This window comes from Odontesthes bonariensis, chromosome 3 (genome assembly GCF_027942865.1).
Source record: "Odontesthes bonariensis isolate fOdoBon6 chromosome 3, fOdoBon6.hap1, whole genome shotgun sequence".
Classification (NCBI taxonomy): domain Eukaryota; kingdom Metazoa; phylum Chordata; class Actinopteri; order Atheriniformes; family Atherinopsidae; genus Odontesthes; species Odontesthes bonariensis.
In genome coordinates, this window is record NC_134508.1 from 20,012,797 (window position 1) to 20,037,851 (window position 25,055).

At 42.9% G+C, this 25,055-nt stretch overlaps 1 protein-coding gene across 4 annotated transcripts in view; it reads left to right on the plus strand.

Annotated features, from left to right (window-relative positions):
• Positions 1–2,357: 2,357 nt before the first annotated feature.
• Positions 2,358–25,055, plus strand: part of LOC142377085 (low-density lipoprotein receptor-related protein 1-like) — a 97,145-nt gene continuing 74,447 nt past the window's right edge. For all 4 annotated transcript variants that reach the window (XM_075460847.1, XM_075460848.1, XM_075460850.1 and 1 more), the window contains exons 1-2: positions 2,358–2,957; positions 17,607–17,729. In XM_075460847.1, coding sequence (XP_075316962.1) covers positions 2,861–2,957; positions 17,607–17,729 — 220 coding nt within the window. In that variant the 5' untranslated portion in view covers positions 2,358–2,860. The remainder of the gene's footprint in view (positions 2,958–17,606; positions 17,730–25,055) is intronic.

Below are 25,055 nucleotides of genomic sequence, written 5' to 3' on the forward strand. Positions count from 1 at the left end.
GTAGGAGTCTTGAAAAGAGAGACTAGACAAGCTTCTCACTATGTCAAAAGGTTATACAGAGAAAAAGCCAGACAAAGCCAAAAATCATTCCTCAGTGTTTCCAATGGGAAAGCAGTGAGGGGTCCTGCGATTGTTGCTGCACGGTACCAGCTCCTAGAAGTTGACCAGAATGTCAGCTTAGATGAGAGTTTGATCAGAGAAGTCATGTAATCCTATTACACATCCTCCTCTGCCCTTTACAACATAAAATAAACCGAGGACACCGCCTTCTTTGAAGGCGTCACATGACCTCTTAACTAATCAGACTTAAAGATTGTATAGTACTTAAAGGGGTGCATTCAGAGTGGCAACTTATCTTTCTGAAGCGCATTCCCAACGATTCAATCTATCTTAATAAAATTCTATTATTTCTTGCTTTTACAGTGAGAAACTATTTCATGGGTAATGCAGGCAGAAGCATGCATAAGCTACCAGTCATGGCCACAGACGGCACTACACAATAAAAGTGATGAAGCGAGGCAGCCGATTTTTCAGGATGACTTCTCTCTGTGGATTTTTCATGCCTCATTTAGACTATTGCTTCCTTCAAAGTCTTTACTTCACAAACAGAAAAAGCATCACACAATTGGTTTACGTGACCACGTGGAGACTCCTCTAAATGTCATTGAATGCCACGCTCTCAGTCTTTGTGAAGACAAGATCTAAAAGCGCACCGACACGGGGGCTATATGAATCCAGCTAGTCGCCACTCTTTTTGCCCTGTCAACAACTCATAAATCATTTAACGGTGCTACGTGTGAGAAATTTATTTTGAAAGTTCAGTCACAGAGCTTGTGAGCTAACTATTCTGGCTGTCTTTCGTGGCATGAAAGACCAGCTGCCTTTCTGGTCTTTCAGATAGATATGATATAAAAGACAGAGAAAGTCCCTGGCTGTTCAAAATACAGTCAACAACGAAGTGTGTTGGTTCTAAAATAGCTCTGAGTCCGACAGACCAAAAGTATGTCAACTTCTCTCATGAAATACAAGAGCCAGTAAATCAATGTGCTTGTGGTGCCTTTAAATATAATGTCACAGCTGAATAATTGTTAGGGTTCAAATCTACTATTTTTGTCCAAGGTTTCAAACCTCAAACTCCACCCTCTTGTCCAAATATGATCACTTCTTGCTCCTAGGAAAAAAAGATGGCAAAGGCCGAATGCCAAATCAATCCGCTCTCTGATAGTGCTGCAGGGGCCAATTCCACCAGAACCTGCAGCAGGTGGAGGGTGGGCTCATGTGCAACAATACCCAGATGACAAAAGCTGGGAAGCAGAACAACAACCATTGTTGCCAGCTGCACCCCTGGACAGGACTGGCCGGCTACCAGTTACGTAACTTTAGACCCAACTGTCTAAATGAAGGACAAACTTTAAACATTAGATTAGATTAGATTAGATTCAACTTTATTGTCATTGCACAGAGTTCAGGTACTGACACAACGAAATGCAGTTTGGCATATAACCAGAAGTGCAAAAAGCAGTTAAAGTGCAGAGTATGTGCATATGTAAAGTGTAGTAGTGAATAAATACAAATGTAGAACGAAAAGGTAGAATGGAATAAGTACAATGACTTACACTGTGAGGTAGTAAGGAATAAATGGAATGAGGTAGTATGAAATAAATACAATGAATACAATACGAAGTGAATCTTTAAAAAGAAACACCACAACCAGAAGTATTGCTGTTCAAATGTGTGAAAATGAAAATGTAAAGGGATTTAAATCAAAGGAAATGCATAATAACTAAAGCATGTACTCTTAATCTTAACTTTTATCTATCTGAAATCCTACTTCTGTGTCCAGGAAACGCTTTCCCTGTTTTGTATTTCAAAATCTTATTTTGTGAGTTTTTTTCTCCTGGGAACAGCTAACTTAAACCTTTTTCCACTGACATATTTAAAGAGATGTAACCATTTGGTGGTGCGCAGCTGCTTCAAGTTGTGCATCCATCTGTCATTTGACAAGAATGAAGTTAGTTGCATATCATTGGGTGCTTCTCTGAGCACACTTTTCCTATTTTGCCTTCATTCTGTTATAAAAACACAATAGTGATCTGCTAGATTTTTTTTCTTTTCTTTTCCAAGAGAGACTCAGCAAATAAGTTGGAGAGCAAGGGGAGAATCTGCAGCTCTGAAGCATGTTAGTTTACATGTGAGTGTGATTTGGTGGAGGTGAATGGTGGGGTGTCTGGTGCTGGGGAGGAGGAGGAGGAGGAAGGAGGGAGGGAGGAGGAAGGAGGGAGGAGAGGGGAGGGCCAGCTGAGCCGCTGATGTTGCGAGTCGACGTCACTCCGACTCCGACTGACTGGGCTTCAGGCTTGAGGCTCAATCTGCGGCCAGCAGCAGCAGAGAAGGTGGGGAGCAGAGGAGCATTTGATCCACGTCTCTATTTCCCCTTGTGGCTTCTTCACCAGGAGAAGGAGAACAAAAGACGGACAACTGCATGATTAGAGGCGCCAGCCCTCCTTCACCGCGACTGCAAACTAGGGCTAGCTTGATGCTTAGTTCAGCCTGTTAGCCTTTGTGGCAGGGCTGCATGCACCCAAAGACCCCCATTAAACCCCGGGCTGGGAGAAGCCTCAGCCTTTTTTCTTTTTTTTTTTGGACAATTTTTTTTTTTTTTTTTAAATTTCGCCTTGACACTCTCCGAGTGTGCAGACAGCAGCAGTCCTCAGCGGCTTCACTGCGCACCCAGAAAGCGGATTTCCAGTGAGGAGCATCATCGCTCGCGCACGGTTACACGTCGTCGGCTGTCTGCAACCTCCGGCGTGACAGGACCAAGACGCGATTGATGACTAGGTTCCTCTCAAGATAGGCTACAATGTTGCGCACCACGGCCAACGTGTTGGCGACAGGATTGCTTTTCCTGGGATTCTTGCACAGTTTGGACGTAACTTCCTCGGCAAGGGCTGTTGATGGTAAGCAAAAACTGATTGAAGGGTGAATGACTGCACGCGTACCTTGCTGTTCCGTCTGCATGCCGCGAGAGTAGACCGTGCCCCGGAGGAATGTCGATAGAGTCAAGCAAACGTGGACGGAATGAAACCGTGCGAGTCAATTAAACCGGTCTTTTGTTTTTTTCTGCCTCTCAGTGTAACGTGTGAATATTGCAGTGTCACAGCAGCGATCGCCCCCCCCACCCACCTCCTCTTTCTTCGCTGGGCACACATTTCCCCTGACATTCAGTGATGAAATTGCTGCATAGGCCCTATACTTTTGTAATTGCGCTTACAGGTTGGCACGTCCCCGGTTGGTCTGCATTACTTCGGTGACACTGGCAGTGGGCGAATGGTGCTTCATTGGAGCAGCAGACCCTGTGTTTACTCCATCATCATTGCAGTCAGCCCCCACCTCCCCCTCCTTCCAGCGTAGTTGTGCTAGAAGCAACAGGCAAGAATAACAAGGCTTCGCTGTTCTTGTGTATCATTGAGACCATATTGCCTGGATGCCAACAGTCACATTGTGATCTGCCGGCAGACCCCAGTGAGCACACACCTTGCACAAAGTGGAACAACTTATGGAAACTATTAAGCTTCGCAGTCCTACTTGCACATTCCTGCGTTTTGTAAGCTGGGAAGAGAGAGCGTTTGGCCGGGACAGTATTGGTAAATTATTTTGAAGAATGGTGGTGTTATGCCTGGCATTGGCACATTTTTATTTTTCTCTGACTCCTGTTGCAGTGATAACGGTTCGAAAATGGAACATTTCAGTAAATTCAGCAGGATTTTCACGGCAAGACTAGTTCTAACCCCATATGCTGCCTGTTTGTTAGATTCATCATCAAGCCATAAATGCTTCCCTATGTCTTTGAAGTCATCTCAGTTCACTTGGCAGTCCCGTGCTGTGAGGTTCTTAGGGCGCAAAATCCACATAAATTACCACCTTGAAGACTGACGTGCATAGCCTGCAATCACCTGCAGCTTCTCCCTCCTCATCGGCCCAAACTAACAGCTGAGAAATCCTGCCCTAAAACAAACACTTTCTGCTTCTATTCACAGTTGTTTTAGTGAAATCTTCCCCTCTCTCTGTTGTATTGCCTTTATCTGGTGAGTCAGCCTTGTGCAGTTTTACAGAGGAGTTTGCCAACCCAGTGGGATTCACAAGTGCACACGGAGGCATTGTTACCATTGATGAGGCTTGTACAATAGATGTTTATCAGTCGGACTGAATGTGAGGCTTATGATGTGGCCCGTAAAGTAAATGTATCACACACAGCTTGAACCTTACTGGACTGTGTACAAGTGAGCGAGTCAGAAATCAATCAGTCATCTCAGCTCACATTTTATAAGAAGCTACACTCCATTGGTCCCTTTCAAGTGCAGAGAAATTGCTTTTTAACCTCTGTGATTGCATCTTATTTCCGGGGCCCTTTATGGTACTAATAAAGTTTTTTTTCCTGTCTTTTCCTCTTGTTTTTCCAAGTCTTGCCTTCAACAGTTCCTTCCATTTTTCAGAACTCTAAAGAATCCTCCCTTGTTTTTTTCTTCAGCGCTGTAGGCAGCACGCAGGCCTCGGCGTTCCAAAAACTCCTCAAGTTTAATTGGGTCTAAACTTCCCTTTGTTCATCAGAAGAGACCTTCGCGAACAGTCTCAGCTTGTTCAGAGAGGGTTCTGCTAATTGGGCGCCGAGTGCAAAAAGCCCTAATGAAATAATTCACAGTGCTTCACTCTATGGAAGTGATGTAACTGCAAAAAGAGATCAGTGGCCCCTTACAAATGTTACAGTGTACTCTCCCAAAGCTTTCGAGGCTCCATAGAAAACAGAGTGGACATTTTTTTTTTTTTTTCCTTTGTGCTTCAACAATTTAAATCTTGAATATTTTTCAAACGAAGGAGCACAGGCTCCCTCCTCCTCTATCAACTCTCCTGGCACCTCACCCCCATTGATGTCTCTGCTGCGACATTTGGTGGACGCATTTGGCTGTTAGAGGGGTGACTCTGACATCAGGGGGCCAAAAGTTTACCACTTCACTGTTTACTGACATCTGAGGGCAATAGGAAAATACAAAGTGCATTTGCCAGATCCTTTTTTGCCCTTGACCTCATGCTCAACAAACAACATTTAGAGGTACAGCAGTTTTTTTTTTTTTTTAAAGAGTTTATTTAAAGCTACTATGCACATGTGGTTATGATTAATTCACCGGTTTGTTCTCAAATACCTTAAATGACGCAACTGAATAACCAAGCAGCTTATTGTGGCGAGAAACAAGTCTGAGATTAAGTAAAACTCAGTCACAGGGGTAATTACACAGATGGCTTATGTGGTTGAACATGGACAATGAAATCCTGTACAGCTGTAGGAAAAGATTTTCAGGGGCCATGAAACCCAGGATGGACAGTGTGATCAACAGTGCAGCTGTTTTGCATAGGCTTTGCGTCCTTGAGGTGTAAGTTGCAATAGTCACAGTGAGATGCAAGACTGGATCACGCCCTTATTTGTTCCTTTTGTAAATAAAAGAAAGTATCTTATATTGAGAAAAAAAATTGTCATTTGGCATTTTGAAACGCATGCTTTTTTCAGCTCATTCTTGACACGAAGAGAGCACAGAACTCTGTATGTTCAGTCATTTGCAAAGTTTAGTGAAGCATAAAAAAACCAAAACAAACACATCTGCCCTGGAAGTGTCCAAATTGACCCTTCAGTGCCTTACTGTTGGGCGCTTTGTGCACACCATAGTTAATCCAGGAAGTCCTTGTTTCTGGTTAAGGTGTAGTCCTTTCTTGTTTTTACCTTCTATAACTATCTTCCAGATCTTCCGGTCCTTGGAGATGCTGCTAGACAGAGTTTATTGCCTTTGAACAGAGCTGAGGTCACAGTGGCAGTTGGTGATGTAACTGTGACTAACCAAAATTGGTCTCTGTGGCTAAGCTACCTGTTTCTTTGAGCTCATTAGGAGCTTCTGAATGGTAGGAACTTGTCTGTCATTCCTGTAACTACTGGAGGAAACCATTGAAGATATGTTGTCCTATTGGGAGCTTCTATGTCCCCTTTTACACTCGGGGAACCTAAATTTGGACCAAAGGCTTCTACTTACTTTGAATAAACAAAAAATTAAAGTGTTTTCACATATTCATCGCAGCCCCTTGCATTAAAAACAGTCTTCTATCTGGCCACAGTCTGCTGCGTAGATGTGGGCAATCTTGTAAGAACAGCACTGTGACCCACTTTAGGCTTGTGACCCACTGATTGAGATACAGTATCTAGATGGGGCTATTTAAGTATTGAGGATAGTAGGCAGCTTTGGAAGGCCCTCTGAAAGAATGTGAGCTTGCACCCACTTGGGGATCTCATGAAAACGCAACTTCAGTATGCTCACCATAACCCAGCAACTTTGTATGGAGAGAAATACTCACAGGTGAATACAAGCTTAGAAAAATGTAAATAGCGGCCCCTGACGGAAATCTTTGATCTGTTGCAAAGACCAAATGTCCCTCATTCGACAGCTAGTGGCTCTCTTGGGGCAAAATGGCAGAAATCCTTCTTGCATAATGACCAGAGGTTAAGCGTCAATCATTTAATACCATGAAATGTATATTAAATACGGCGTAGTTACATCTTTAGATGTTAAGAGAGACATGTTTCTACATAGCAAAGATTACAAGTCTTTTTTTGATACTATAAAACAAGCTCCACTGACTAAATGTCAGATTGCAATTAGCTGCATTGATTGCAACTTCCACCTGCAAACTCACATAATTGAGTTTGATAGGGCTCGCGGGAAAAAACAGCCAGTCTTGTATTTTTTTTAAGAATACACGTAGGACTGCTCTAGCTGTCGGTTGGTCACAGTGTTTCGAAACGCCAAGAAGACCTTATTCTGTTGAGCTGTCACAAAAAGAGAGAGAGAAAAAAACCAAAACAGATTTGTGTCCACTGCCACTTGGCAGGTGTAGGCCGCAATTCACTGAAGCAAACACGTGGGACTTCAGCTGAGAGTTGCTCCATTGTGTTCAATAGCTTGGAGCTAGCTTTGTTCACCATCAGTTTGGTGCTGGTTTAAGGTCGCAGACTGAAGCTCCTGGAGGGGTGAGGAGATCAGCAGAGTCAGGGGATGATTCTGTGTGAGTTGATGAGCTGTGCTGACACTGTCTCACTACTAGCAAAAGGCGGGCTTAACTCTCTCCTCTATGTCATTGTGAAGGAATCTTCTTTTGCCGATAACTCGGGCCAAAAAAATAAAAATAAAAAATCCAGTTCGCAAAGTGCTTTGCCGGTCACGCGTTGCACGATGGAGGCCAAGTGATGGATTGTTGCCACGTGATATGGAATCTTTTTCCACGAATGCATGGATTTTATTACTGCAGCTGATCAACTCCATCACCTCCTGGTTGCAAATGTTCCCAAGTTTCAGTTTGAACCTCTGGAGACATAGTTTCCTGCAGTTTCAAGAGAAACACTGGATACCTATTTTTAGCATCATTCTAAAAAAACTCATTCATTCACGTCCACTGGAGCCTCTCCTTGAGGAATGCTTTCGCGGGAAATCCGTCATGTCCAGGGGACAAATGTATGCCAAAGTAGATTCACCTATTGTGAATTAATTCCCTGAATGAAACAAACCGACCGTACTCCTCCACGGTGCTTACTGATGAAGCAAATGAACCTAGTCTTCACAACTGGACATCTGCAATGCGAGTTCCCAGCCACTCCATCCTGAGGAACTCTTCCAGACACGTACACACTCTCTCTCAGACACACACGTAACAGTGATTTCGAATTTTGGCCCAAACTTCTTATCCAAAACACCAAGTACCCAGCCTTAGGACTAATCCCTCGAGCAGGCGTTTACCTTTAATTCTCTGGCAGAAATCTCCTCACATGAAATGACCTTCAGTGGAGCCACATTTGTTATTTCTGCCATCGGCCCGAGCGAACACACACGAGAGAACAGAATGGTTATGGCTCGGCGCTCGACAAACAGTCTGAGGTTCATATCTAATGCGCTGCTTTGACTATGATTCTGCATGTTGGACACAACATCGATACCTTTCATGCGGCTGATGTTCACATTTTGCTTGGTTCGCTACACTCAAATATCTGCGTGTAGGCAGTCTGGCCTTTCCTATTGTGTGCACGCTGTGTGCTTCTGGGAAGAGAATGAGTGACTATTTGAGCCACTATCATTAGCCTCCGCACAGCATAACTAAATGGAAAAGCTTTTGTAAATGTCCCTGGACTTTTCTTTATTTATATGATGTGCTTTTGAATTTGGTGATTGTGTTTGTCGAACTGGCTGTGACCGTCACTGGAGTCTTTTAAAGGGCTCGTTGGATATTCCGGATAATACATAAGAAGACTGACACCATTCTTAGCGTGATCCTTAGGGTTTATTCATACAGCTTTTTTCTAAAGGTGAACCTGAGGTGCCGGTTGAGAGATTACCATACCTTTCTGCAGAGGCGGGGCGAGTAACTTGGCTCGGTTTCCCTTTTTTTTTTTTTTTTTTTTTTGTCAATGGGATACATTTTTGCCCAAATCTCTCACTATTACTTTAACAAAAAGTAAAACTTCTGTGATGTGGATGTGCTCGTCACGTCCCCTACTTCTCGTTCATTCGGCACAAAGAGCCGCCCTCCTGCCATCCTTTGGAGTGGTTAGGAGATAAAGGTTGCTTCTTCTTCTCATGGATGGCAAACAGAGAAATACGTAATGAATGTGCAGGGATCGTTGGAGATCAAGCATCACTCTGAGACTTGAAATCTGTACCGGTCTTAGGAAAAGGCACTAAAGAATTTCACATAATCTCCTTCAATATGCTCCCCCCGGCATCACACTAAGAAGGCTTAATTGTAATTTTCTCTCTCTGCTGCTGCGTGCCGCATGTGCCCAAGTGGTGGTGCAGCATAGGGATTTGTCTAAACTGACTAAGTTGACGGTCGTGGTTCGCACCTGGTGCGTTTTTGCTTGGTTCTCTCTGCGTCTGAGTTGGATTTTGCATGGAAGTTAAAGGAGAGGTTGCGGTCTCCTCCCTCTGAGCCCAAACACCAGAGTCTGGCACAAATAGCTGACACAGCTGATTACCACTCTGAACTTGAGACGTGGTAAAATCTCAGCCAGACATCCAAATAGCTCTTAATTAAGTTCAGGTTTGATTACTGTGCTGCACCTAATCGGTTCTGCGATTTACTTTTTGCTCACATCTGAGCTTTAACAACAACACGATCCCAAGCAGGGCCGTAACGTCCTGCGGGATGGAGTGCAGTTTTACTTGGCAGCACATTCCTGATGTTAAGCCCATTTAGTCTGAAATGAACGCAGATAGACTTCCATACACATAAGAACCCAAAGTATCTAAAAAAAAACAACAACAAAAAAAACAAAACTGGATCGGACATTTATCCAAAAGATGAAGCAAAGCACTAAATAGTATTATAGTTTTTTTTTTTTTAAACCGTTGGCATCCTATTAAACAGGTATATATGTATTTATTTTTTCCCCCAAATCTTGGTGCTAATCCCTATTCAATGACTGTCTGAATTGTTGTTTTCTCCTGTCAGTATCTGCTCAGTGCACACCGGACCTTCACAGGGGCTGCAAACCCTCGGCGAAAAGTTTTATTTAAAAGGCAGAGCAGGGGCCGGTTTTTCTTCTGTTTTGTAACACGAAAACTTGGAAAACTTCTTTTTTTCCCCTCCCTCCTTCCCTCCCTGCCTCCCTCCCCTTCTTCTTCTTCTTCTTCTTCTTTTTTTTTTCTTCTTCCTCCTCCTCCTTCTCTTTTTCTCTTCCATTACAAAGTCGTGAGGCGTTCATGCCTCAGCTGTGGAGGTGGATGAGGAGGTGGCAGGCTGCAGCGAAACGGACCGATTCACTCTTCCTACATTTTTGCTGCTTTGCAGAACCCCCTTCAGGGTCAGGGTCAATAAAATAAACCAGTGTCTCACTCTATCCTACAGGTATATAACTCCACTTGGCTTTTGTTTCAGTTTGCCATCTTGTTACTGGAAGGGTGAGGCCCATCTATATCTGGTCAGGGCATTGTCTGCAGAGTGATTGATTTTCAGAAAAAATGACACAAAAGACACATTTTCCACTATTTGTTGAACTGTTTCTCATTAATCCCCTGAAGTACTGCCTTTGCATTTTTTTTTCTGTGATGAGATTCATTCACCTATGAGTCAGTGCCAGGCTGAATATGTAATATTTTCAAAGTCTCTGTCTCTTCGTGAGGAAAATTGTCAGCCCTCCTCTCACGAATGTTTAAATGCACGATGAAGCGTTAACATGTCTGCCAGAAAAAAAAAGAAAAGACTTTGGGATCGCAGCGCCGTCTTTTCAATGTGAAAAACTGCTGAAGTGTTTTTATTTGAGCGGGTACACGCTATCTTCTGTAGACTAAACTTGGTCTTTTTTTCCCATTAGCTGTTTCAGCTCTCTCTGTGAGGCTTTTAAATAACTTCACTATGCGTTTACTTTAGCCAGCCCTCCCACCTCGTGCTTTTATGCCGCATGCCAGCTTTATAATACTCAGAAGTTTTGGATGAATCAGCACTAGCTGCAGATTCTGCTGCTAAAAAGGATGTACTCTTCAAATCAGAGTAGCCGTAACCCGATCAAGTGCAATTTGTTTGTGAGTAAGGAGAGCAGCTGCTGTCATGGAAAAGCATTATGCTAGCATAAAACACGTTTATTGGGTCGTTTTCCTTTTTATTTTTAACCCAATTCCAAATTCTCCCTATGACTCTTCCACTTGACAGTACCTGGAGTTGTTCAAATAGTAGGGCCAAGGAGGAGGAAGAATTAGGATTGGGACTAAATCTCACTGACATGCAAGGTACAGTTTGCGTATATGGAACTTAAATGCGTAAAAGTCAATTCTGTCTCTTCACTGAGCCTGGTTGCTTCCAGGGTTATGAGATGAGATCTGCTGGATAAGCCAAGTGATCTTACTGTCGGGACCAGGCTTCCAATCCTCACAGCTGCTCAGAGCTGTGGTTGGTTTAGGGAACTCTTTGAATATGGTGCGCAAGGACTCAAAAGTGAGGCAAGAGAGCAGTGGCCAACGCAAGCTCCACATACCATCGTTTAGTGAGGTCGTCACAAATCCACAAAGAGGTGAATCTATCTAGCCTGGAAAACCAGCGCCAACTGCTGGACGGCAAAATGTTTTGCCTGCGGTTGGGTCTGGCTTCGAACCACTTTTCATTTTGAAAATACTGCCCTGAATCTGGCAGATGGCAACTAAACCAATCACAACGCAGAGATGTGTTTTGAATCAACGCGGGCGGGGCAGAGGGTTCTGGTGCGGGGTTTTGAGGTAGTGACGACAGAGCAGTGCGACGTTGGGCAGTGGAAGCGAACATAGACAGCGAAAGCACAACAAGAAAGATGGCGGCGGCAATGGAACAGCGCTCGTTTGATTCAGCCTTGGCATCAGTTTTGGAAGAGTCCCCTCCCACCAAAGCTTTCTGTCGCGCTTACTACGTCACAGTCAGTTGCGCTGATTGGTCAGAGCGTTGGCCTATAGGCACAGACACGGTTTGAAAGACAACGGGTTGTGCTCATCAACAATGTTCCGTTGTATCCATTGATCGGAGCCAGACTAAATTAGACATCCAATCCATTTAGGCTGGTTTATCAGGCTAGAATCTATCAGCTTCAGTTCAATGCACGGGTAAAAGAACATACTGTATTTATATTAGTGCCAATGGTCTGAGTGGAACCGAAAAGTAATTGAAACTGAGTTTAAAAATGGATAACAGAAGTGGGTGGGAAAAAAAAGAAAAAACATTTATTTATTTATTTTTATATATATATATATATATATATATATATATATATATATATACAGTATATATATATATATATACTGTATATATAAGAATAACTATCTCAGTTTGGATAAACCTGTCACAAACTCGGGTTTCAAGAATCGAATAGCTTAGACTTCATCTTTCCAGCCACAGCACAAGCTCCGAAAGATGCTCTGAATGTGTCTCAGATACACAAAACGGCAGTATTTGACACTGGGATGAGAACAAGTTGTTCATGCCGAGGCTCAAACACTAGCTGGGAGGCTTGCTACAGCAAGATCATGAATGCCTCATTGTAATTACTGGAGCTGACTGTGTAAGTTTAACAAAACTGCTTTCATGAACCTATTTAAAAACATCCAAATTACGTTAAAAGAATGATCTTTCTTTCACTTTTTCTACCTGAATTTACACTGATGATATTCTGGCAGTTAACTCCTCAACTTTGAGCGATTCTACTGTACTTTCCCATCTACATTAGCGACATGGATCTGGTTGCAAAACTAAACACCACAGCGTCACCGCTGGTACATTTTGACTCATTAATGATTCTTTTTTTTTTTGTTTGGTATTGTTGGTTAGTTGGGTTTTCGCTACTTTGATGAAGGTGATGATATCCCAGCAGCTGTTCAGTGGTTTGCTTTGGAAACAGATTGATGTTTTTTTCATTTATATTTATAGCTTTGACGGACACTGGATTGTGTCCTTATGGGGGTGAATTTAGCTGATTAAGTTATTTAATTCTTTATCTAGTCCTATCGCTATTGATGCTCTCATATTTAAGCCATATTTGAATGATGTTTTTAAGTGTCCATTCACAAATGCTGTCTGGCTAACATGCAAAGCTAAGATGATCTTGTTTTTTTTTTTTCCTTTCTTTCTTTCTTTCTTTCTTTTTTTTTTTTTTTTTAAACCTACTCAGCATCTGCAAGTTAGCTCGATGAAGCAAGTGGGTGCTGGTATTGTTATTGCTCTGCTGTACCGAAGTTTATCCTCACAGAGCCGCGAGAATGGCTGCAAACACTTGTTTTTGTTCTACTTTTAGGGTGACGGTGGTCACGAGGAGTTCACCCGTAGAGGGGCTCGAGCTGGACATTTTCAGCTCATGGTCATTTGGATTACGGCTGTCCATTTTATATGCCAGCTTTGAAGCACCGTATTGCTCAAGCTCCCCTGTTATCACAGCTGTTGACTTTACATTTGCTTTAAGTTTGCTATCCACTCAAATACTTTTGAGTGGTGTGCGTGATGAGGCTGCAGTCTCAATGTCTGCTTCAGCTTTGTGGTGCCCAGTTGATCTTAGAGGGCAGGCCACCAACTTATTTATAGCTCCGCTGTGGGTGTTGGAGGAAATGGTGCAGCGGTTAGGGGGGGGGGTGTTTTCTTCCCAAACAGACTGAGCTCATCCTTAAGGACCAGCAGACAGCGACTGGGAACAGAGGGCAGGGGATTTGTGATCTGGCCCCAATGGCGATGGCCCAAATTGTTTTTTACGCGGCCTCAGCTTTGGTGAAAACACAGGCGGCTTATTGATAGCATGTGTGACATTCCTCCATCCCATCTCAATATTCCGGCCCATCTCACTGTGGTCTCAGGCCTGCCTCTAGCTGCGAGAGCCCCGACCACTCGGAGTTGTGGTTCTCTATCCTCTCTTTTTGCTCTTGTTGCTTCAGTCTGTTTACTTTCATTTTTGCTGTGTCAAGGATATGTGCTGCTCACGCTGATTGCCTTCATACAATATATAGCCTAACTGAATATATCCACATTGTGTCAGCCATAGATCGGGTGTCAACGTCTGTCTGCAGAGACGAAATGGTTTTGCCTTTTTTGACATGCAAATGAACCTCCGTATTGCTTCTGGAATATGTCTTATTCTATTCTCTCGGCCCAAAACAAATGTCCATCAGGCAAGCTCCTCTTCAGGGGTAGAAGTATTTTCAGCTTTTCCCAGTCTTGGGTTGAGTTTCTGAAATGGAAATACAATATGGTGTGAGGAGACATAAAAGACTAGAGACGTTTTTTCAGTGCTGAATTTTTTTTTTTTTTTTAGTGTTCGGAAGTCAAGTTTTGACTGGATAAGCTGGTTGAGACTGACCATGGCGAGTCAGATCACAGCATTAGACCACACTCCTACAGCTTCCCTCCGCCTGTCACCGCCAGGCTTCACCTTAGGCTAGCTAACCTCTTGACCCACTTCTTCTGCTCCCCTCTATGGCTCCGCCAGCAGCAGCTTACAGGCTGAGTCTGCGGATGGCACGAACTCCTCCCGCAACCACCGCTGGCCGTGGATTCAACAGCACGTCGGGTTGGCGCATGTCTGCATCTAACCGAGCAACGGACACCACGACTTTCTACCTTAGATAGCTGGTGTTTGTATCCCTGAACAAGCAAACGCATCTTAAAAGAAGAAAGATGAGAGGCAAAGTGGAAATGCTCCAAAATGAATCTGGTTGCATTTCATGAATAATTCAAAACCTTGTGACTTCTGGGAGAGAAAAAGATGCCCCTCTACTTACACACATACGCACACGCTCTTCTCAGCGGTATAGGGAGGCGAATAAGTGGGGTGTGTGTGAATGTGTGCTGCCAGATGTCAGGTTGAATTCGTGGTATTTAGGTTGAGCCCCATTTCAAGATTTTCTTCACTGTAGGAGTTTGGAGGCTAGCTGCACATGTAAATTCAGTCATCCCATTTATCCTGCTTCATCCCATCAGCCAAAGCTCTTGCAACCGTCATGTCTTACGCCTAAATAATCTGGAAGTTGTAGACCTGGTAATATCCCAATTTTCCACTCATGTCCCCTATTTACTGACCACAAGGGGCTGAAAAAAAAAAAATCCAAATCCAAATCTGTACAATGGATATTTGAACATTTGACTGCATTCCCTGCAAAATTTTCGATCGCTACGTACAATGTGAGCGGTATGACCCTGAACACGGGTGTTCAACATAATGGAGGGGGTAGTGTAGTCAAGAAAACCATTGGCCTACCGCAGAGCACAGAAAAATATGAGGAGAGATTATCCGAAAACATTGGTCCATTATCAGCCAGGTGATGAATATTCACACACTTAATTGTTCACGGGTAAATTCCAATTATTCAGTCAATTGTCTGTTGCGCTCTTCAAATGTCATCTGGTAAATTGTTTGAATTTGAACAAATAAACAAAAATGGAACAATAAACATGAAAAGAAGCGCTGGGTGGTCAGTCGTTCACCCATTTGTCCTTTATCTAACGCCATGTTCTATCTGATACTTTAACACCACACCATATGGTAACGTACAGTCATTTTTTTTTCTTCTTCTGGTTATCTATACAGTACTGTATATGTATAACCCTTCCACCCGAGCTGAACAGTTCTATGACTGCCCTCAGTGGCAATGCTGTCGGTGTCTCCAGTGACACTGTCTCACAGTATTTAGGGCCCTTGGCAACCACTGTTGGTTTTGAGATGCATCAGCTGTGATTCAGCCTCTCCGACTCAGTACTTTGCAAAAGGAAGGTGGAGCTCAACAAACGTGCAGCAGTCCCGTCCTGAATGGCAGCGACAAAAGAGCTACTGTAACTGTTAAATTGACTAGATTAGTTGGGAATTTATGAAATGTTGTCATCGGGGCTAATGTTTCGTTCGCGCTTGACAGGCAGTAGATAAAGTTTTTGGAAAGCACCCACAGACAATGGTTCAGCCATGGAATGTGAATCTTAATTTTCAGAGACTTCCAGAGGTGTAATAAGTTGCTTTTTTATTGGGTAAACTTACAAGAGATCTCAGCAAATAATTGAATACACATCAGCGTAGAAGCTGGATATAGCCAGCGTGATGCCACCCTTTTAATATGTGGACTATCTCTTTGACACAGTTTTTGAAGCCAGAAGTGATCATATTCGAGAGGAAGAAGCTACCAGTTTACTTACTTATTCTTCAGGATAAACCCATAATTCACTTTGATAAAATACACAATTTAAAGTCTATCACGCACACTCTACTTCATGTATAGATTGCCAATAAAGTGCATCAAATTGGAAACCAGAGAGATTAATACATGTACTTTGAAGAAATGGACATCAGACCCTTTTGAATTATCTGTTAGACCAATTATCCGAGGAACAAGTCATTAAAACGGATTAAAGCAATCTTAAGACGGCCAAACTCTCCGTGGAAAATGTACGGCCTGATAAATGACTACAAATTAATGGACAGAAACTGGGCCCCTTCTTCATCTATTGAGCTTGTCAGTCACTCCCATTGGTTCCCAGGCATTTCAGCTATGCTACAAAGGGTAAAATCAGGGTTTGAAGGGTAAAATCAATTATCGAATTATTAATTGGAATGGAACGAACATAGCCAGTGACACCAAAATGGCCGTAATGACTTGTTTACTTAGTGTTAAACTAGATAAGTTGACACTCTGTGAATTGGAATCTATTTGGAAGAGTTTTGGAGCCAAGGACGGGCTTCTGTCAGTGAAAGCGTACTTTAAAGCTGCAGTCTGCAAGATTTGTTGTTGTCATACGTAAAGTCCTACTTTTTGGCATTTTAAGAGTTTACATGATCTATCAGAACGCTTGAAGTTGAAAACGGTGACCTCTGTAGTCGCAAAATACAAGAAATGCTTATTTTTTAACCGAAAAATAAAAAGTTATTCAACTTCCTGTCCCGCCCCTTCAAAACACATGAGAACTCGTGCACGTAGACGTGCACGCCAGATGCGCCTACACGACTCCTCATTCATCAACTCACCTCATTTGCGATCATGGAAGACACAGTAAGTAGACTAGCCCGTAATGAAGTTCAATAGTCCAGATAAATAAGCGTGGGGACGAGCCTACCTTGTATCGCGCGTGCACAATCGGTGATTGACAGGCAGCAGAGCCCAGCTCGTTAACCTGATTGGTTACCTTTTACCGGTCCGGTCTGCAATTTTGTAAACAAACCTGCTGGCTTTGGAGGGACCTAGCGGGACATATAGGGGACCTAGAGAACTCATTTTTTTTTGTATTGGGGTATTTAATGTACTACTTTCAGAATCCCCGGACAGTTCCCGGCATTATGCTTGAAAAAGAGTTGCAGACTGCAGCTTTAAGGCTGGCATCACACTGGATGACTACGTACATCTTTTATACATGATAATGTCATCAATTGAAGCATATTGCATATATACGACGATTGCAACATGTAATTGCCAATTTTATACGGACTTGGACCAACTTGTCAAGCCACTGACTTTTAGCAATGGAAAAAAAAAATGAAAATGTTAGAAATGTTAAGACAAGTGACCACTCACCAAGAGGCTCCCTTGAGTGCCTCTGAGTGTCTCAGCTTTGTTGCTTGTTTGTACATGAGTGCTGTTAAAGTGTTGATGTGCTGTTCTGAGAGGCCCTGAGTCAGTGTGAGTTTGAATATGCTCTGCCATTTGGTTGGGGACCAGTTCTCTGAACAGGATGTTCTTTGATATCCTCCAGACACGCTGCATCTCTTCCAGTCTGGGAAAGCCGACCTGGACATTTAGGTGCAGCAAGTTTATGCAAAGCTTTTGCAGGTCTGCATGAGTGTGAGCGTGTGTGTGTGTGTGTGTGTGTGTGTGTGTGTGTTGTTTTCTTTTTGTGTGGATCCTTTCACCGTTCTCTTCATCAAGTAACAACTTTCCAGGACCTAGTTAGGGCCTGTGAGGGCCACCATTGACTCTGGACACAACAGACAGTGCTTGCTAATGAGATCTCAGGAATAAAGATCACTGACACAAAAGGAGCTGCTTTTTTTTTTCCCCACAGAAATCTTTTCATTTTCTCCTTTTTTGTTTGTCTCTTTTCAGCCCCGAGGAGCTGCAGTCCAAAACAGTTTGTGTGCAAAGACGGGGTGACGTGCATTTCAAAGGGATGGCGCTGCGATCGTGAGAAGGACTGCCCAGATGGCTCCGACGAGGACCCCGATGTTTGTAAGTCTCTCAGTGAAAAAAAACAAGTTGAAGACTTGCAACAGATTATGCCACAGTGATGGTGTCAGAGCCCGTTGTTCCGATCCTGCTGCTTTTTGTCACCTGTAACAGGAATGAAATATTCTCACCTCAATTTCTTTTGTTTTCGTTCTTTCATTTTTATTTAACAGAATTGGTTTGATTTAAGGTAAAACTGTTCAAGTATTTAAAACATAAAATAATCATTTAAAAAAAAAAAAAAAAGGATTAGATTCCTTATAATATGTTGTTTTAAGGCTATAATTACTCACTTACTAAAGGCTGAACTCTACATGGATTCCAATAGTCATTATTCACCTCGAAACAAATCCTTTAACAAATGGGTGAACAGGGTAAAAATTTTAATGATCCCATTCATGTGATACCAGTACTCTGAGTTGTAATGTTTAAATCTGCAGATTAAGCAATGATGCTGCATTGTATGAATGTCCAGTAGACATGCTATCGTTTATAACACGGACACAGAATCGGCCGTGCCGTTTGTAGACTGATTTGGGTTTTCTTCTGTATCTTTGTCAGAATTGTTATAACTTTGGACGGTCCATAGTTAGGGCTGGGTAAAAAAATCGATTAAATCGATTTTGGATCGATTTCATTTAAAATTTGCATAATCGATTTGTAGGGCATGAGATCGATTTTTTTTTTTTTTTTTTTTTTTTTTTTTTTTTTTTTTTTTCATGAATGATTTTTTTCATGAAGTTACTGGTTCCAATGCACACGGCTACGGTAAGAACCATGTGTTCCCCAGTCCAAGCAGTCATCAACCCACTAATTCTGGGCACCTGTAATTATACCTAGAACTAAGTTAGCTACCATAAAAGAAGTGCTCCCCCAAGTGGCTAAATCTAAAACTACACTAAAACCTACCTATAGGTGAGACTAAAATGGCTCCTACAAATGTATTTAATTAAGTAGGCTGTCACGTTGAATATAGTGTAAAATCTTGCTAATACTTCTTTCCACTGGGTGGCTTCAGGTGTTACTAATATAATGTAACAATCTGTTAACACTGTCAAGCCACAGCCCTTTGAAATATTGATGTCAAAATGCAACATTTTGAGGTTAAATCCTGGCGCCAAGAGAAGCAGATGGAACCGATTCGGATCGAATCGAATCGAATCGAATCGTGATTAATCGATTTAAAGCCCTAAGAATCGAAATCGAATCGATCCAGGAACTTGGCGGTGATACCCAGCCCTATCCATAGTGTATGTTTCAGAACCTTTACTGCACAGACTCAGTGGGAAATGTGTGCGAATTCTGTGGAATAAAGGTTCTTTCTGCGTATCTTCACCGATGCGAATAAGGGGTTCGTCTGAGTCGTGTTAAGGCAGGGAGCATTTAGACTAAATTGCCATAAAATGCAGCGTTATGCAAAACCTTGATTTTATCCATCTCTAAGCAATGTGAACTTATTCTTGGAATATTTAAAATCTCGTCTGTGCTGAAGATGTTGTTGTGGCAAAAGGAGCCCTTTTAAAGCACGGATTTCACCTGAGACCTATAGGTGAAGATTTTGAAATAGATTTTTTTTTCCGGTACCTAATGCACTGCTAAAGGGTTTGATCCCTTCATGTGCAGTCAAATAACAACTGTCAGCTAACAGACTGGGACTGAGAGGGTTATTGAATTCATTTAGCCAACCGCAGACAGAACAGAGCATACAAGCCATGTTTTGTCAGCAAGTTAGAGAAGTCATGCTGCCATTAAACAGTTCTGTCATGCCCAATTAGGAGATTGACCAAGTTTGTCTTGTCTTGATCGATGTTACTTCCTGTTGCATTCAGAGCCACAGAGGACGCAGTCATGACACAAAACTCAACAGAGGGTACTAAAAAAAGACGGCCATCTCTTCAAAGTCTTCATTAGAGTCGAGATGCTTTGAGGTGGAATCTCCCCCCCCCCCCCCCCCCCCCGCGCGCGCGGAGGGGATAAAAGCAGCAGTGTCTTTCTGGTCAGCTTTGGAGGCTAAAGTGCTTGTATCTTTCTGAGAGGACAGAGGCCTCTGGGAGGGCATGGGGGGGGTTAGAGTGTGTGCGTGTACATGTGTGTTTTTGAGGGGTTGACCAGAGCAGCATGTAGGCTATGATAGAGATCTGTAACTGCAGTCTAGACGCATGAGAAGGTCTGGAAGTCGTTAGAGACTTGCCTGGCGCAATGGAGAAACCTGCTGTTTTTCACTACCTGCTCCACTCAGCCCGTTTCATCTGTGAGCCAACCCCCTCCTGCATCCCTACAGCGTCTTTTCCACTGACGTGGTGCCAGTGCCTTATCTAAATGAGGCTCCACACTTCGGGGGCTCCGCAAAATTGCTGGTCCCACAGTCAGTGGCTTCTTTAAAGCAATACAATGTAACTTCTCAAAAAGCCCATTATGGAGCTCCCCCTACAGGCTTGGAGGTAATGTACGGTTACACTGTCGTAAATACAACACCCTTTCGCTTTCACGTTTCACGTTTGTTGACGAACCGGCGAGGAGTCAGAAGGTGCAAGCTATGTCGACCGAGAAGGTAAGAGTAATCAAATGTACCTGGGAGCGTGAGAGGGGTCTATTTGTTTTTGCGGTAGGTGTGCCAGAAAGCAAGTCGAAGTACTTCCTCTCAGCTCCCGGGCCGGTCCAGCAAAGTTACATAGCGCAGTTTTTCCAACTCAGACCCCCGAAGGGCATAGGAGACAGGCCAATCGTAATATTAAAACTCATTCTAGCCGCACAATTTTTTTTCAAGCTGTTATTTTAAGGTACAAATGTTACATAGTGTTGCTTTAAGGGGCTACAGCAAGGGAGGCTCTGCCATTCTGACAAAAATACGTCCGGACTAATGGTTATTAGTAATGTACAAATAAACCGGGTGTCAAACACTGTTACGTTAAAGGTATCGTTATTGGCACTTTTTTGACATTTTACATCATTAATAAAGAATCCAAAAGACTTTTTCTTTGACTATTGCTAATAGTTTAAAGACTAGAACAAGGTTTTGAGTTCGTCCTTGCTTACTTGCACTGCCATCGCACTCAGTTCAGGAAAGACGGCAAATATTGCAGGAACAGCTACTGCTATGAAAATATGCAAAAACAAGAGTATCGAGATCAGAGCGGTTTTATTTGGAATGCTGTGGAGGGACTTGACTTTCACAGCGTCACTGTGGAAAACCCAAGAAGTGAATCACAGAAACAAAACTGCTGTCAGCCCCTTTCTAAGCTTTGTTGTAATTGAGGTGTTTTTTTTGTTTTTTTTTGCTGAAGGGTTACGGTCCCCTATAAAAGGGGTTTGAAAAGTGTTTTTTTGTATTTTTGAATAAGTGTTCTGTTGAAATGAAAAGATAAGTCTACTTATATGCTATTGTTTTCAGTTTGTCAACAAATCTCATGAGAAGATAAAAAAAACAAAACAACAATGACCTGATACAAGTATGAGCAAATATTATCAGAGCTGCAGCTTTTTCCTCTGTGACGGATGAGCCTCTCTGTTGCACTGGGTCAGTCAATTGTTCCTTTCTTTCTTTCTTTCTTTCTTTCTTTCTTTCTTTCTTTCTTTCTTTCTTTCTTTCTTTCTTTCTTTCTTTCTGTTTCTTTTCTTTTTCTTTTTTTCTTTTTCTTTTTCACCAGTACAAGTCCCGTTGACCAAATTTGCAATTCAAACCCGCTGGCTCATGTTTGCGCAGAAGCGGCTGCTTGAGAAATCATGACTGACGTAAAAAAACCTAAAGGCACTCTTGTCATTAAAAAGCATTTTGTGGACACGTGCCCCCGACTGGACACCAACAATGTACGTAGAATCACAGTTAATTGTTGCGATGAATGCGCTCTTTGTCCAGGGCCGTTTTCAGATGCCTTCGGTTGACAGATGCATGAGTGTTGTTTATTTATTCACTCATGTAGATGGGCCTTCACAGTGGCCTTTGTCGGGGTGCTGGCCATTGCCAGTGAAGTCAGCCACTGTCCAGTGCAGCTGCTTTGCCCTGCTGTGTAACCCCCACAATGCCGTTCTTTGTACGCCGCGATGCTGGATCACACTGACCATACCCAAAGAGCAAAATGCAACAAAATGCTCGTCTGGGTATACAGTATGGCTTTTTATTTTTAGACTCTCTGTCTTTCTAATCAGAGATCGTTTTCAATGATCATTAGATGATGATAAACTTCTGAATGCTATAGAGGGGTTATTTACTCGCTTTTTTAGCTTCGTGTTGGTCACCTTTGATTATCTAATGAGGGCATTTGGTGTGTCATATGGATGACTGAAACTGCCATGGTGAGAAATATATACAAAAACATACACAAGGAATAATTGATATGCAACTAGAATGGATAAAAAATAACTTTAGGTGATAATTAATGTACAGAATGTGACATAAACTGATATTTCTGCTTTATTTTTCATGTTGATTTATTTGACTTGTCAAATAACTTGTTAAACTTGTGTCAAATAGTTGAGCTTCATTCCAAAAGAACATACATATATCACCAAAACAATACATCGACTCATACTACAGCAAAATCTCTCAATCACCTCTTATGTGCCACTAGAAGGGGTTTGGTGGCGTGTATCTGTGGGGAGATAAAATATAAGTCTTGATGAGTCTGACTTTGCTCTTTCAGGAACATTTTGGGACTTTTGCACTGTTGTGACTTCTAAAACCTGATTTTGCTGGAAAACTGAAAACAGTGATTCACAAGCTACCAGTTGGCTTTTTTTTTTTTTTTTTTTTTTATATAGATGAGAGGCTGGGCAGTGGGGAGGTCAAAAGCTGGTCCCTGAAGCAGGACGAGGGAGTGTGGGCTGTGTTCAGCCAAGAAAAGCGTGTTGGATTTGAATTTTAAAAAGACCGTTTTGTAATTTCAGCAGGGCTCTCCACAGAGGCAGGTGGGTCAGGCCAGAGGCACCCCTAAGGGTAGGCAGGAACAGTTCTAGGACAACAAAAGAAGAACATGGCAGTAATAATGCTAAGAGAATCGGCATCTCCAAAGTAGAGACGAGCAGATGCTGAACATCTGGCTTTGAATTGTAGCTCGTCTCTCACTCTGTTGGCTGAACACCTGCATCTGATTACTTGCGGTGATAAACGACTGCATCCTGTGAGCGAGATGCATTATTGAACATCCGGCTCGTCTCCGGCGCCGCTCTCCTCTGATTTCTCAGCTCTTACCATAACGATTGCTCTCATCCTCTCGTCTGACCCACGTGGGCCTCTCTGAAGCTGTTTGTATTTGCGATAATTAGTCCTCTGTCATTTGAATTAGTTTTCTAATGTTCTATGTAACAAATTCACAGTGTGGAGTGGGACTCGGTGGTTGATATGTGAGGTGTGTCTTTAGCCTGAAGAAGTCTGAGGCAAAACGGACTTGAAATACCTTTTTAGATATACCGGCATTCTGGAGCCGCAGTGCCTTTCCCTCTGTCTGGTCTTCATAAGCAGTTTAAGTTAATTCCACTGTGCAAAAGTAAGACACGAGTGCATCGAGTAATGACTGTGTTCAATCTCAGGACTAGAGTTGTGATGTAAGAACCTCATCCAGTAAGAAAGGCTTATTTTTGTTCAGCACTGAGGCAGTGTTGAAGAAAAAGAGGCAGGGACAGCATGTCTGTTTTGCTCTATGTGTATGTGTGTGTTTTGGGGTGGGTGGGTAAGTATAATCCAATTTTCCCCAAAATTCCCCGCTGATTTCTTTTGTATGTGTTTACCCTATACGTTTCCTCCTTCCTAACCACCGTCGTAGGGATATCTGCTGCTGTTTTGCTGTATGAATCTTGCCAGGCACTCTTTAGATAAAGCTGTTTGCTCAGTGGCCGCTCCGGCCCCAATGAGCACGGGCGCTTGTGTATTTTGAGAAGACTCGGTTTGTTGTATTTGCGAGAGGCTGGATTTAGCCTTCCTGCTTTGCTTGTCAACCTGCCAGGTCTCCCGGGAGCCCCCCCACGAAGGAATGAAAATGTGTTGTTGATATCTTGAAAGGGAAGGATTGAGCACAGAGCCAAAGATCCAACCATCTATTCCAAAGTGCAGTGAGGGCACACAGTCTGCTACCAGGGTTAAAGCCAGCGATGGTTGGAATAAACAACATTTACACGGTAGAATTGTGTGAAAACATTGCCATTGCTGTTGGCTGTCGGGATAGCTGTATCATCTGTGAGGCACCCGCAGGTTATGTTTGAGTGGCAGGTCGACATGTTGTTTTTCACCTGCAGAGTGTTTATAGCATAGCTGTCAGAAATGAACAGCGGTGAGGAGCAGGCATTGTTCCCCTCAGCTCTCTAGCTGATCGCTGTGCCCACTCAGCTGCCAGTGATATTTATGACGGGGTGCGTCGAGTGGCAACATCGGAGTGCTCCTGCTGAAGCCCCCCCCCCGTCCTCACTTAGACTCGGCGAGGCAGCGATGTTGTTGCGTCTTGTTTTTGGTGCTGTGTCCTAGTTGTTTTTTTTTTTTTTTTTAAATGGCAGGGCAGGCGAGAGGGGGAGGTCAGGGGATGCCTCGTCCAAGATTGTGTCATGTGGGCCAAGAGCATCACATGTTGCATTAGAATGCATTTTTTTAGCCCATGCAACATTATTCGGGAAGTTTATTATTTATTATTTCATCAACATGTTAATTAATTGACATGTTGGTTATAACAAATCCAGCTTAAAGTGCAGTTTTGACATGAGTGTTTTCACATGGGAAGGAAGGATTTTGGGGTAGCATCTGTTTAATATGCACACACTGAAGGTGAGTGTATATTTATCTGTGCTATAGTTTCATATACTGAAGCCTCTGTAGTTTATTAAGATCATATTGTAGGCAGTGGGCAGCCTCATTGTTCTGCGCAGTTGGCCTCATTCTGGCTCACATGAAAACCCCTTTATGTTTTGCTCTGGCAGCATCTTATGAGTTTGTGTGTTTATTATTGGTTGAATAAGTATTGTGTTGACCCGCATTAGGATGGAAGGCATGAACTAGCGAATGGAATATCCCCACGGCCCGATCCAGGCCTCGACTCCATCTTAGTCTGCTGGGCCCGTTTCTACTACCTGAGAGGATATGGAGATGAGGAGACACGTTTTAAGAGGAACAGCTGTGAGGAAATTTTGAAGCGAAGAAAAAAAAAAACTCCAAAAATCCTAAGGGTAAGAAGATTGGGAGAGGATCCAGATATACTCCTTACACCCGTCCCCATAGAGAAAAGGGCCATCAACAAAAGCATAGAACATGATGTTAATCACCCTGTGGCCTTCACAATCACCAGAAAGCAACCCAACAGAACCCCAATCTTAGCTTTTTGGCAGAAGCGTTTAGCCATCCATTCCACA